The sequence below is a fragment of the Epinephelus fuscoguttatus genome, linkage group LG12, assembly GCF_011397635.1.
Source record: "Epinephelus fuscoguttatus linkage group LG12, E.fuscoguttatus.final_Chr_v1".
NCBI lineage: Eukaryota > Metazoa > Chordata > Actinopteri > Perciformes > Serranidae > Epinephelus > Epinephelus fuscoguttatus.
The window spans coordinates 37,908,084-37,922,994 of NC_064763.1; the positions used below are offsets into that span (position 1 = coordinate 37,908,084).

Here is a 14,911-nt window from a genome sequence, read left to right on the forward strand (position 1 = left end):
TACATGTTGTTGCCATTACAAAGCAGCAGCACGTGATGTGTCTGTTGGTGTCGTAAAGTGTTAATGGTTTGTTTCATTGGGGAGTGTTTCTCTGAGCGCCTCCCTGCTTTTCCAGGGGATGGGTCTAATGGCCTGTGTGTAAGGCTTTACTGGAATATGGTGCTTCAGGTGATGAACCTAGTTTGTGATATTTCCCATCTTTATTAGCACAGGTTTCTGCCAAGGTAATGGCGTACATTATGAGTAAGAGGCCTGGCCTTGTTGGGTCCAAACGGAGCTTTGAAGAGCCAAACTACTGCCACACCACTGATGTTACGTTTCTTCTTTTACACACAACAGCTCTTTTTACGTTTAAGATTGTAAGGTTAGCTGACTTTTGACAGAAAAACTGTAATGAGTGTGTAGCTTTGTGAAGTACAATATCGTATGGACCACGCTGTGACTGGGTATTAGTGTGTCGTCAAGCAATACAGCTTGTCAGTACTGTACTAATTTTCCTTTTGAGGAGCTGTTAATATAATTTATATCACCTAGCCTTGACCCAACATTAAAATGCAAGTGCTTTTTGTCTGTTTGCTTCAATGCTGAGATCAGAGTTGTGAAAATTCTCTTCATTGATGTTTAGTCAGAGAAGAGACATGAAGTGCTCATCACTTCTACAGCACGTCTGCAGGTTAAGTCTGACCCATAGATTTCACAGAGTAAGAACATTGTTAATTTAATTAACAAAACAGCCTTAAAGAACTTGTGAAATGAAAAATAAATGTTCCCAGTTTTTATCCTCTGTCTCTGCATTAACTGATCATTTATCTCTCATTATGTGCCAAATATGTCAAAAAATATTCAGAGTCCGTCTTTTCTCTTTCTGTTAAAAGGCTGCAAATGTTAGATGACTCATCCTGCACTCAGGGGTGTATACAAAAGTTCATCCAATCAAATGACACTCTGGCTGACTAGCTAGCCACACTGGTCATAGACGACTGCACTTGTGGGTTGTAGTAGGTAACGGAGCGTTACAGAGAGAGAGACAGTGTGTGTTTGGCTACCAGTGGGCAAATCTTTGTTTTCATTTCCAAAACAAAATGGCAGAGGTCTAATTCATTCGTCTCTTCCTCGTCCTCCTCCTGAACAGTGAGGGAGGTGTGTGGGGAGCCAACAGTCTGCTGTAGCTCCGTACTGCGCTAAACTCTAAGCCCGCCCACTTTTAAGAAGTCCAATCAAATGCCAAGGAATTGATTTAAATTCCTCTTCTAACTGGACACCATTCAAATATTCTGTTTTACTGGGAAATCTGTTACAGTGCAGAAGTTTGTACCTTTTTTATGTCACTGTGAATTGTTAACGTTTGAGTATCAAGGTCACAGTGACGCACTGCAGCACATCATAGTGAGTAACTCATCTGGTGCTAAGAGACGTGGCCGATGGTGACACACACACACAAGCGGCACAGTGGTGAAATCATCACCAGTGCCAGTATTGTTTCAGCAAACACAAAAAAAAGAGGATGATGACCACATAAGAAAGACATGGAAAGGAATGTTTTTTGAGGACAGAAAACTTGTGGTAAAGTATTTTAAGTGTTTTACATTTGTTTTTCTGTGTCTGTCTATGGGTGAAAAAAAACACCTACCTCTGCCACCTCTGCCTCGTCCCCGGCCTCTTCCTCTTCCACGTCCGCGACCTCTGAACCCTCCGCGGAACGGTGCTCCCTCGCTCTTCACGCTGGACACCTCGTCGTGGTCGTCACGCCACTCCCGCTCGTACTTTTGACTGTGCCAGTCTGCAGAGAAAACAACAGCCTTCCTGTCAGCACAAGCATGTCATTACACAGGACTAAAACAACAAAACTACGGTCCAACTGACTTTGCAGAGTGCTCTGCAGAATTATTAGTTTTAAATCAGATGAAAGTTACTTTTCATCCTTTGCATATCAACAGATCAAAGTAGACGCATTTCAGTTCCTTGTTAAATATAAGAAGCTAACTTCTTTTTACTGTACACTCAAACAGCTGTGCTGTCAAAGCAGAAGTAGCAGATTAGTCGCAGCACATACAGATCTCTCCACATCCTGCTGCTGAGTCATGTCTCACACAGCAAAATGCAGTAATGTCCGCCATTAAATCAACTGCTACAGATGATGTAATACAAACACCTCCAGTAAAACCAATTAAAATCTGCTGTCACATGTTGTCACAAGGCAAACAGCACCAGCTAACAGCCCCTGGTATTTAACGCCTCATGTTAAACCAGCTAGGTGGGATTTCTTCACATCACTTTCAACTCCTTTTAAAATACTTATCTGTCACCTGCAGGAAAAACCTGCACACACTGACCTCTGAGGTCATTCCTGGCGTTGGGAGGCAGACGGGGGTTCTCGTTCTGTCTGCTGTTGTTCCTGGAGGCCGAGCGCTCCCTGGGACCCTCGGACTTCACCTCGATCATCAGGGGAACCCACTTCTGCTTGTTTCCTGCTTGTAACGAAAGGTAGAAGAAAAAGCATTTGGAAAACTTTTAATATAGTCAGAAATTATTTGGCTGGTAAGGTGAACTTTGAGTAAAAATATAAGGGTTTTTTGTGTCTACAATGCACTTTACCTTGGTATTAAATATTATTCAAGGTTACGTATGAATCTTTAATATTTTTGTAATTTTCCTTCCAACAATCTCCTCTTTATCAAAAGCAATCAAACAATTAAGTGGGGATTTGTAGGGAGTTTTTCTCCAGTTAAACTGATGCTATCAGTGTTATTCAAACATTTATTTAACAGTCAATGGGACAATTTTACAACTTGGCAATTTGGCGAGAAAGGACTAAATATTTAAACTAAATATGTCAAACCTTTTTAATCACCACTTATGAAGAAGGAAAGGAGCCCAGTTAGCCTGTTCAAAATTCCCAGCTGCCCACTGTCACCAGTTTACGAGTCAGATGGAGTTTTGGGATACAACAGCAGCTCTGTATACTGGATGATTAGCTGCTTTACATTACTTTTATTATGACATAGTGTGATCATTACTTCTGAGTGTTTTCTTAAAACAGCATTAGGTCTGCCGCAGTACCTCTGTTGGCCAGCAGGGCGCATCAGTGATCTGCTGTTTAAAACATCTGGCTGTAGGGGTGTTTGTGTGGATGTGTGGGTGAGTGTGACAGATAACACACAAGCAATGGGAAAGAGGAAATGACGGCCAGTTTTAAGTGACGTGGCCTCGTGTCTATCTGCCTATCTGCTGACGGAGTAGCTAAGTGAGGGAGGGAGAAAATACAGGGACAGAAGAAGAAAATGGAACCGCGGATGACACTGAGGCTACTGATCACCACTACAGTAGCCACAAGATATAAAATACTGCTAGAATAAAACTACACTTTACACTGCTACAGATCTAACGACAGCAGCAGTGTTGAAAATCATTTTGGGGAACAGGAAGATGGCCGACCAAAATGTTGTACCACTGATCACACTGCTGATTGTTGGTGCAGTAATTAATGTGTCAACCCTCCTCAAACTCAATGTGAAACAACAGCTTCTAAAATTAGTCGAGGGCAGCCAATTCAGGGTTAATCTGCCGGGCCCGGCAACAGAGGTCAAGTAAGTTTTTGTTTGGTTTGCTTCAATGCTGAGATCAGAGTTGTGAAAGTTCTCTTCATTGATGTTTAGTCAGAGAAGAGACATGAAGTCCTCATCACCTCTACAGCACGTCTGCAGGTCAAGTCTTACCCAAACATCTCGATTTTGTTTTTTATTTTGTTTCTCGATTTCTTTTAAAAAAACAGACTTAATATTAAAATATACTTATGGACATATTCTGAAAACACAAAACTGAGCTGGTCGTTTGAAAAAGTTCCCTTTGGTGATATCCTCACCATCACCTTCTGTATGCCAGTATTGGTTCAAGGAATCAAAATGGCTGATGTCTGGCAGAGATGGAGGAAGTTCCTACACAAGAAACCCAACACTTTTTGGGTAATCAAGTCATGAGAATCAGAACACTCACTGTCTGGCTGCCTGGTGTAGTTAAAACCTTTTATTGCTGCCAAAACTGCGACCAGCCATCACAAACTTCCAATTAGGCGTCTGTCACTGGCTCACATTTAAAACGGAAGCTGTATTTGACTAAAAGCACATTTATTTGAAAGGTCATAATTTGATAATTAAAATAAGGGAATATTTAAACTGGTATGAAACGCCTTAACTATACCATCTTGCACTCCGGCTACAGTCACATCCTGGGCAAACATATAGCAAACAGACCGCCTTTTTGTTCTCTAATGGAAAAACAAGACTGTGCTGCCCTCACATCCTTTATTTCACTGCTCCCAGGAGGCTTTATTAAGTTTTCCAGCTTGGTTTAACTGCCACCAAGACAACATGTTCATCTTCAATTTTGATGTCAACCATGGCTTATTTTAAGCTATAGCGGTTAAAGTCAGTCATACCATTATCAGCAAAGAATGACCAAACTTGGACTTTTTCATGACCAATTAAAGCTCATTATGAAAAAACCCACACAGGAATATGATGGCAGAAACAATGCGAGGGAAATCCCCAGATTCTAGTATCTTCTTAGAAGGTTTAAGTGTTTGAGGAGACAACGAGCAGGTGAAGTTGGCAGGTTGCATTAAATACTCAACCAATTCCTGTAGCCTACTTTATGGCAGGTATTATAAAAAGCTTGAGGATACAAAACAATTGTGTGTTAAATAAACAAATACACATGTGGTCCACGAAAACCGAACATGGCTTTCTTTTGGATGAAGATTCCACTCGAGGGTCAAAAACTGGCTTGAGGATGCCACCAGTGTTCGTGACCTCAATCAGAAATCCTCTTGTGATATCTCAAACTACTTACACTCAGGTGTGTGTGTGTTAACAAGTCAACTATTTACATTGCAATTTTGAGGGTTAGCGTGGATGCTAACAGTAGCACATGCTCCTGTTTAGTATCTCTAATTTCACTATTCAGCATGCTAACTTGGCAGTTGTCTGATCCATATCTACCTTTTTTCTTCGGTCCGTTCTTCTGGGAATCGTCATCGCCATTCTTCTCCTCTCCGGAGTCGTCCGATTTGGCCTTCACGTTCTCCTTGCTCTCCTCGTTGCTCTCTCTCTTCTCCTTTGACTCCTTCTTGATGGTCGTCTTCTTAGGAGCCTGGAGAGGAAACAGGTTCAGACAGATGGACATTAAGAAAAGAGCTGTAGAAACTTTTAAACCTACAAAAGGAAACTGAAGACCTTTTCAAACATGACGACATTTATAGGGGATTTTGCACCAAACTATTTTGGGGTAGCATATTTTTACAGGAAGTGAAATTGGCTGAAACTAGTGCCACAAATACAAAGTTATCTGCTCACATATTCACACACTGTTACTTTCTGATTTAACAGAGAGTAGAATATGAGCTTAAACCCAAATACTTCTTTGGTTAAACATGCACAAGATTACAGTCAGGCACTTAACCCCTCCTAAAAACAGTGGCTGCCCAATACTAGCTTAGCAATGTTAACTAGCAGGCAAAATATAAAGCTAATTTGGATTTCTCAGTGTGCCAAAGCAGTGGGCATTGAGCCCTCCTAAGAGAGACTGTTAAAGGCTCCCATCTTTACTTTTCCAAAACCCTAAACTTCCATTTCTTTGCCTGTGACGTGTAGCTTTAGCCTCCCTCACTCATTCAGCATCGTATCATGTACGCAACCTGCAAAATACAGCTGTTAAAAGCTACTTATGACAGTTGTTATTTCAACCTGCTAGAAATGAAAAGCCATTTCATCTGCCCCTCGCAAGTCAAGGACTGATTGTTTAAAACTTTACCACAACTTGTAAATGGTAAATCTATGTAGGGGCAGGGCTTTGTAAAGAGTCAATTGTTGAAAATTAATGGAGCATTATCAGAATCCGAGCACAAGACAAATACTTCTTCTATATTCCACCACTATACAACAGACACTCAGGCTACAACCATACCGGTACATTTTCTATCTCTGTACACACAAGCATTTTAGCACCATTTCCATACCAGCATGCAATAATGAATACATATCGCATGACCATTCACATACACTGGACATTTGCCTGCCAGTATAAACAGGAAGTGGATTGTTTATTCTGAGGTTGGTTGCTTAGTTTCAGAAAATGTCAAACTGTTAATGAAGGTAACGAGTATAAGGCAGTCAAGGTGGCGGAAAACATTAACTGGGAGTCACTGCAAAGCAAATATGGTTAAGACTCACAAGACTAGGAAGCGAACATATGAGTCTGCGTCATCGTTTTCAATAGACTCTGTTTCCACGTACCCAGACTAAAACCCAATCCTGGAGAGTTCAAACTATAACGGGGTCAGTGACATTTTTTTTAAAGACTCTGCTTTAGGAATTCAGATACTCTGGAGTTGTGAGGACGCTAGGTAAAAATGTAGCAACAGTTGGGCATTATAAAACTGAAACGCCTCAGACACCAAATAAAGCATCTCTAATCTGTATAAAGGGCATAAAATAAATAAATAGATCCATTGGTAAATTTGAAAAAGACAGTTTAAGTATACCCTACCCAACAAACTAGTTTGTGGATATAATGATACGAGTACTCAAAAACGATTTGCATTTAGAATGGGAGGTTTTATGTTCGGATCAGTCAAAGTGTTTGAGAGAAGTATTTTATCCATTCATGTTTAAGTTACAAATACGCTTTGTCATCCCCACAATAAAAGTAACCAGGACAAAGCCAACTTTGCATGTGCTTTAGAGGTTTCTTTATCTCGTCTTTGGTTCAGTCTCATTATAATGTTTAACTTCAGCAGAGCAACACTAGTACAACCACCGTCCTCGAGCCAAGCCTGACCTAACAGGCACTAACGAACACGGTGTAATTCACCATACATAAATCGCCTGTTCTGGTTATCTTTTTCTCACAGAGCCTATATCTGCGTTTATTCAAATCAAACAGAATTCAGCCGCTCAGCTATCAGCAACACACACATATCTGCAAAGTCTGACACTCCAGAGGGGTTTGCATAGGAACCATGCAAAGTGTTCGACTCAAGTCGAGTAAGTAACTGGAGGCGCTACACATTTCAAACCCCAAACCCTTCTGTCCACATACACACCCACACACCGTGACATGCTCAGCCTTCATTGCAAACTAAATCTAATCACGCTGAACCCAAAGACCCACTCCAAACATGCAGGGAAGTTCTTAACAACGGTGTTAACAGTGAATCTCACCAAACAGCAAACAGCAAAGGAGGCGCGAGCAATTCTGTTGTGCAAATAATAACCTGTGTGAAATACACCGCTTTTAAATTGAGTGAGATAACACTGGTGGAAAAATGATTTTCAGAAGCTGAAGGAACACATTTTAAATCTAACTCAAGTAAGCATTTGTACTTATCACAGGCTGCAGGGCGTCTGATCCCTGTCCTCTTTACTTTTGGTTGCTTCCAGGGTTAATAGTGTGTGTAATGACATGTTGGGGCTTTTAATTTAATGCTCTTTAATACTTTCCACTTACGATGTAAAAGGAGGATCCACCCAGGCTGCCTGTGGAACCTACAATTACATTTTATTTGGTCTAATTTATGCACATCATTTATTTTTTTCCCAGTACAGTTTCTGCAAAGTTTGTGTATTGTGTTGTGTCCTTTACAGACATGGAATACACAACATTGCTGGCTTCTTCTGTCTGTTAGTCAGTTATGTAAATGTTAGTTATGGCGTGAACTGCCCATTGGTTCGACAGCCCATTGGTTCGACAACCCATTGTTCCGACCATATTAAACTCATTGTTCTGAAGTCCGTTCCGAAATCATCATGATGCCCTGTGGTTAAGGTCTGGTTAGGTTTAGGCACAAAAACCACTTGGTTAGGGTCAGGAAAAGATCATGGTGTGGGTTAAAATGAAAAAGAAAGTGACAAACACATAAGCCGTGAGCCTGCTCCGCCTCAAGCCGGTTGCAGCGCACCATACGCCTGCTGCGAGCCGTTCAGCACCGCGGACAGTCGGACTAATGGGATGTCGAACCAATGGCATGGACCCAGTTATGGCTTTATTCAGATTCAAATGATAGGACAGTTATGGGAAAGGCCACAATGCTTGCATGATGCATGGATACACCCAGTGCATAAGAGAAAGTTCTACTACTGCTACAGAACAGCATTTTCTGTTTTCTTACAGGCTGCATGAGTGATGGATGGATTTGGAAACGTAGTTGTGTGAAGACTGAAGATATTGGGGTATCACGAGAGACACTTGCCCCAACTTTTCACTGGGGAATATCCTAATAATTTGTCTCAGTTTCATCATTTATATGATAATGAATCTTGCTGCCTCTTTAAAATATCTGACTAATGACTAATCTAACTCCTAACTGATCACAAGCTGTGTGTGAGGGCTTTTACTGGCATTAAAAATAAAGAATAAATGGAAGAAGTGCTGGTTTGATTGTTGTTGTGGTTGTAAAAGAATTTACTTTGTTTGTTTTTACCTCTTCTGCTCCACACTGTGAGGGAAATGAATCATATTTATAGATGGATTTAAAATGAGAAGAATCTTTACTACAATTTAAAAATTGGCACAATCACAGCATTTCCTGGAATAATATTGCCATGGCAATGTTTGTATACAAGATGCAGGTCTTTGCAGTAGCATAAATGCTTTTGTTCTTTAAAACAGGACCAAAAGAAAAATGTTAAATGTAGATGAAGGTCTTAATGCTGAGCCTATAAATACCATTAGTGTGAAAATATACGTCAAATCATTTAGATGTTTAAATCCAAACACACTGATACTGCCAACATGTGTAGGTAGCTAAGGCATGTTTAGCAATTTTGTGTCGTCACAAGTAAACTTGCTTGTCTTTTGCTTAAATCAGTCCCTCCAAGATTTCGCAGGCCGGTTTTGGGATTGTCGTGGTCTGAAATGCCTAATTACACAGCAGCTTTTCGAGAAAATTGCGAAGCATGTTGCACTGTTTACAGGTGTTCTTGCAATAAACTTGCATGGCCATTAAAAATTGCAAACAATGTTGCAATTGCAGCATCCTGGAGGGACAGTTTAATGTGACGAAAGACTGAATTTTTTAAATTTACATTTAACGCGGGAGTGGTGGTGTGCTCTGACAACTTTAAATTTAAAAAGGTGGAAGAGGAAAGTTAACAGACACTGCTGCAGCTAGTCTTTTGATTAAGGGCTTCAGCATTTAACAAAACAAAAAAGAAATCCGACTGAGTAAAGCTGCTAAAAATATATTTGGAGCTTTTAACATTGTAGAAAATCATGAAATGAGCCTTAAATACAACACCAGCCAAAAGTGAATATGGAAATTACTAACATATAATCAACATATCAAAGCCTGCAGGAACTTTAAGTCAAACTAAAACCAGTATTTCTTTTTTACCAAAAAAGTTAGTTATCAACATAGTTAACAAAAGAAAGTAAGTACCCAGTTTACTTTTTTTTATGTTGCTGCAGTGACAGCACCCCCCTATATATGATCACCTTACTGTAGACTAAGTGGTGCAAGAAAAGGAATCGCTTTTAAGTTCCTATTTAAGAAAAAGACCACTTTTATTATAAATCGTGGCTTATGGGAAACTTGTAAATTAGTATTGATGGTGCTTCATGTATTTGATGTATGGATTTGATGGTGGTATGACACACATGGACTCCAGGTGTGACCTGGTGTCCTGTCTCTCATTGTGTCAAATAAACAAACAACAACAACAACAAAGACAAACTCCTGTCAATATTTTGTGATGAACACAGCATGTAGTGAGCAGGAGATGACTAAGCAGGGCTAACGTTAGCAAGCTAGGCTAACTATCTTCTTCTGTCTGAGTCAGCACCTCGGGCAGTCTGAGGTTTCCTTACATAAAAAGTGAGGAGAATTCCAATTACAGCTGAACTTTAAGCAGGCTTTAACTGACACTGTTTTATGTTTCTTTCTCTGTGTGGTGCTGAATTCTTATTTTTACTGGTATCATAAGTAGGTAGGTAGGCAGGCTGCAGGTTTCAAAGGCTGCAGGTTGAACTTACAGTGGATCTCCATGAGTCTCTGACCTGCCTGACAGCTGGCGGGCAGGACACGGTCCGTGTCACTGCCTCGATCTGAACAGAGGGAGGGAAGAGCAGTTTAGAGAAGACAATGAGGTGGGACAATGATGTACACACATACACACACACACACACATAAAGAAACACACTCATACTGTATGTAAAAAACACTACGCATGTAAGAAAAAGCTCTACTGTTAAATAGTTATAAATAAATGTGAGTGGGGAAAGCTAAACCTTCAGTGTTTGGGGATTTTCAGGCCCTAAAGTGAATTTACAAGTCCACCCAAACCCCTGAAGTTATAATCTGGTCACTCTGTGCTATGGGTGGGCAAAAAAAAAACATAATTATTGCTTCTTTAAAAGCTTGTCTGTGTTATGTTGCTCTGCTCCAACAACACAAGGGCAATACACTTCTTCCCATTGCCATCAAACACAATGAAAATGCCAAATGGATGCTGCACAAGCTGCGGATAATAAGAAGCATCTGCTGCGTCTACAGTCCACTAAGCTCCCTCTGGGTTTCAGAAAGTACATCCCATATCATCTCAGTGGCTAAATGGCTAATGTTGTGTCATTACATGCAGACAGGCATACATTTTTTTTGTGGTTTATTGCTTCGGATTCTGCACAGATGGGAATAAGAGCCGATTATTTTTAGCGAGGACAGGGAGGTGTGAAGCGACGGAAATGAGCCATAAGATTAGACGACTGTGTTTAAAGCTCAGGTGTGAGTGTGTTTTCTGAATCGATAAAGACGTGTGGTGTAACGGCAGAGGAAATGTCGGCAGTAATGCTGAGATCAGAAGGATGCTGATTCATTCATCCACCACAGGAAGCAACTGATGAAGCTTCTGTAACAGTCGTTTTCACCACCAGAAATATATGACTCCTGAACATGGCTGCAGTATTAAAAAACACACCAACTAACACAAGAAAACCAACACTACTACTCTGACAACCTTTTCACCCTGGACACAAAGCAGACAACAGAATGGGATGATGAACCAACAAACACACAAAGTCTGAGCCACACACACCGCAGGCTGAACGCAGCCATGTGCTCACATGTGAAGTTTTTCCCGAGGATTATGGGGGAAGAGGGATGCTTACTTATGGGTGGACATGAGGTTTTACATACTTAAACCTGCTACCACTAAACACCTGTTAGCCAACGTACCCATTTGATTTGTCTCAGACTGTTACTTATAATTTTTGCACACAATTCGTAATGTGAATTTTGCCTCATACCTCATACTTCTTACATGAGACCAGTAAAGACTGTATTAAATATATTGAAAAAATCTGAACCTATTCTTTTAAGGGTCGGCCTATCAAAATAATAAGAGTAGGAGTGGGAATCTCTAGGCACCTTCTGGCTTAGATTCAATTGCGACTGAGGGGCTACGATGTGTATTTAAATAATTACAGAGGCATCTTGATGTTTAATGTTTTTTATTTCTATACAATGTTTCCCCTACTATTACCTTACCCCCAACATGATCCTAGCAGCTCTTAGTAATGTCAAGAATTTGGTTTTAAATTCCAATTATTGACTTTTCTGCACTGAGGCATAATCTTTCCAGAGAGAATTGTGGTGCACCTAAGACTCAATTTTCCCCAACCCTAAATAGAGGTAAGGCTGTCTGATTATCAATGACCGCTTTTACACTGCCTGTTCAGGGCAGGAATATCACACTGTTATGCCACCTCGCCGTGCTGTGTATAAAGTACGTTTGCAGAACAGTGGGACAGTGTGGTGTCGTCTTTAAGCCGCCACAGGCGGTGGTAACAGCACCAAAATGGAGTCTGTATAAACAGGACCGCTGTCAAGACGAGGTCGTGGGTGGAACGGTGGGATGTTTTGACGACATGTTATGCATGCAACCCATTGCGGGACATTTAAAAAGTAGCTATTAGCAGTTAGCGGCTTGATCAAAGAGGAAGAACAGTGGCCGTAAATGTCTGCAAATTGAGAAAACAATAAGGTGTGGGAGCACTTTACTTTCCAAGTTGAGGATGAGATCACTTGCCATATACCAGAGATGATAAATTATTGTTATTGCCATGTTATGCCATTGTTATTGTTTATAAAGTGCTGCCGATGCACATGTATGCATGTCACACTAGAGGTCAACGCTGTTGTGTTACATGTCACACCTCTTTTGATTTCACAAAGCCACAATGCAGTGTATGATCACACAGAATGATGCCACCGTAGTTTAGTTCTGTGTAAAGATGCAAAGGAGGCATAAAGAAGGGACTTAGTAGAAGCCCAATAGTGCAATCTCTGTGTAAAAAGGGCTAATGAAGCTATCAATTATTTCTTCCAATTAATCGATAACTCATTCAATCTAGGAATGCAGCTTATGATTGTTTTCATTGTTGATTTTTTTTATTGATAAATGTCAGGAAAAAGTGGAGTTCTGCTGAGCACAAGTTGTCATCTTCAAGTGTCTTTTTTTTCTCCAATACACCGTGCAAAACTAAACGGTATTAAAGTTACTATTATATATAAGCAAAAAAATAAATTAATTAATAAAAAAAAAAAAATCACATTTGAGAGGCTGCAACCAGCAAATGTTTGAAATTTTAGGTTAAAAAAATTACTAAAACAAGAGCTTTGATCATCAGAATAGGTGTCTGTAGTCTAAACACAATCAAGTTCAATGTACTATTATAAAATGAAAAAAATAAACCACATCCTCACATTTAAAATGCTTAACCCAATTATTACCCAAAATGTTGTCCAAAGTAATTTTCTGCTGTTAATTAGTCTGCTAACTTTCAGCAAAAGATTTTTTGGCCATATGTGTCTTTAAGTCTAAGATATACTCTCTGACAAACATTTCTGATGCCAACTCAACACACAAGTGTGTTTGTCACACCAGACCACACTGAAGTGTGTTTTATGCTGTGTGAAAAGAAAAGAGAAGTGCAAATTTATTCATGTTACAGGACAAATGTTTCAAGTTTTACTGCCTGAATATCAGGTTTGACTTTAACCACAGCACCAAACACTTACGCACAACCCTGCAATCAAAACCCAACCTTTATCAAATTTCAGGGTCTATTTCCCAGCGTGCATAATCTGAAGAATTCAGGGACTGATTTACAGCTTTAAATGTTCATGGTGGCGGTGAACACCAGAGCCCTAAGAATAGAACCAGCAGCACTGATCCAGGGGTGGTTTATTGAGGGGGGATCCCTAAAAGGACATCCCTTCCCAGGCTTTGGTCACGATCTTCAGGCTCCGCCCTCCTCCCACCACCTACAATTTCTGCCACCGGAGCCACCGGTTATTCCTGGCTCTGATGATGTGACCCACATTTTACCGCTCTGGGACATGCAGCTCTCCCTCATCTGCGCTCAGACCTGGCTGCCTAAAATAGGGGAGGTCACCAGGGCTGCCATCCCAGTGACACACTATCGCCCAGAGATCAGAAATAGAAAACTGCTCCGGGGGTGATTGACTAATGCTTCTACTGTAAGACAAATTAGACGCATCCCCTCCCCTGCCCGACCACCAGCTGTAGGGGACAGCAGCGTATGGAGGGAAGGGGGTCAGTATGTTGGATGTGTGGTGAGAGGTGCTGTGGACACCTGAGCTGAGCGGGTCTAGACCAGAGTAGACAGACAGGTGTTTAAGGTTGAGACCACTTCTTTACACTTCCAGCGACCCGGCCCTGGATAAGTGGGCGAAAATGGATGGATTTTATTAAGTTACAATCCCTTCTTATTTCCTGAATTATTTTTCCAAATGACTGATTTTCATAAAAAGATTAAATTCAGAGTTGAAACATTTTGCCTGATCCCTCCTCTCAGGTCAGTCATTTCGACTCTGTCTCCAAAGTGTCCAAGAGGTCCTGCTACAGTGGTGAGCCTGGTCTAACTCGATCCCTTAAAAAAAAAAAAAAAAAAAAAAGCAGTTCTGCGGACACAAAGTCGGGCCAACAGAAGCAGACTGCTCTGTCTGGACGTGCTGTTTAGCTGCTGTGTAATTACAACCACAACCACTAAAATACCCATTGTAGAAAACTACACACATCCACTACAGCAAAGTGAAGCAGGACAAGCAGAGCAGCTCCTTCTGATTGGATGGTGAATATTATAATTTGGGACTAACGTTCTCTTTTTATAAACACATCATTCTGGGATGTCACCCATGTTGAATTAGTATCTTAAATCTTTCGTTCTGTAACAACAAGGCAACAGACAAACTCCTTTCTGCCTCTACCTGCTGGCTGCCCGTCATTATTAGGGGATAATTTCTGACATCGTACCACCACAACTCCAATTTATATTTTAAAGGCAGCTTGATTATTTTTTTACTCATTTTTAAAAGGTTTTTATAACATTCTGTAGCTTTGTGGCGGTGTTCCTTATGTATTCAAATTTAAAAATTTAATTTTGATCTTTGTTTTAGCTTCAAAATGCTATTTTCTGAAGGCCTTCTGAATACATTTTCCCCATGTGACCTGATATTGGTTTCTGCATGATGTAATTGCTACATATAAACCAATGTACTGCCGTGGATGTCGCTTAGTTAGGTTCAGAAAGTCACACAATGATAAAAACTAAACCATCGAGTTGTAGTGGACCAAGAATTCCTATGCGCTTTAAGGTAAATTTACTGTTTCTGTCAATGGAGTCTGGTTGCTTTGAAGAGGGCTTCTTACTTCTGGGCAAAGATGAGCGAGGACACCGAATGTGGAAAGGTGCTCTCGTCAGGCTAACTACAACTTTGACGTTATGAGATGGCAGCCGTCTTCTGCACCATCTTACAAATACTCAGCAAATATGAAATCGTTCAGTAGTCCAATTCCCAAACAGACATCACCCTCATCTCATCAGTGTGTCCTCCATA

At 40.6% G+C, this 14,911-nt stretch overlaps 1 protein-coding gene across 7 annotated transcripts in view; it reads right to left on the reverse strand.

The window, feature by feature from the left end:
* larp1 (La ribonucleoprotein 1, translational regulator) overlaps positions 1 to 14,911 on the reverse strand; it is a 58,939-nt gene that overhangs the window by 18,496 nt on the left and 25,532 nt on the right. For 4 of the 7 annotated variants that reach the window (XM_049592345.1, XM_049592344.1, XM_049592343.1 and 1 more), the window contains exons 4-7: positions 10,027 to 10,098; positions 4,998 to 5,148; positions 2,334 to 2,471; positions 1,631 to 1,780 (exon numbers count right to left, since the gene is read on the reverse strand). In XM_049592345.1, coding sequence (XP_049448302.1) covers positions 1,631 to 1,780; positions 2,334 to 2,471; positions 4,998 to 5,148; positions 10,027 to 10,098 — 511 coding nt within the window. The remainder of the gene's footprint in view (positions 1 to 1,630; positions 1,781 to 2,333; positions 2,472 to 4,997; positions 5,149 to 10,026; positions 10,099 to 14,911) is intronic. The other 3 variants (XM_049592342.1, XM_049592347.1, XM_049592346.1) reach the window with 3 other exon arrangements.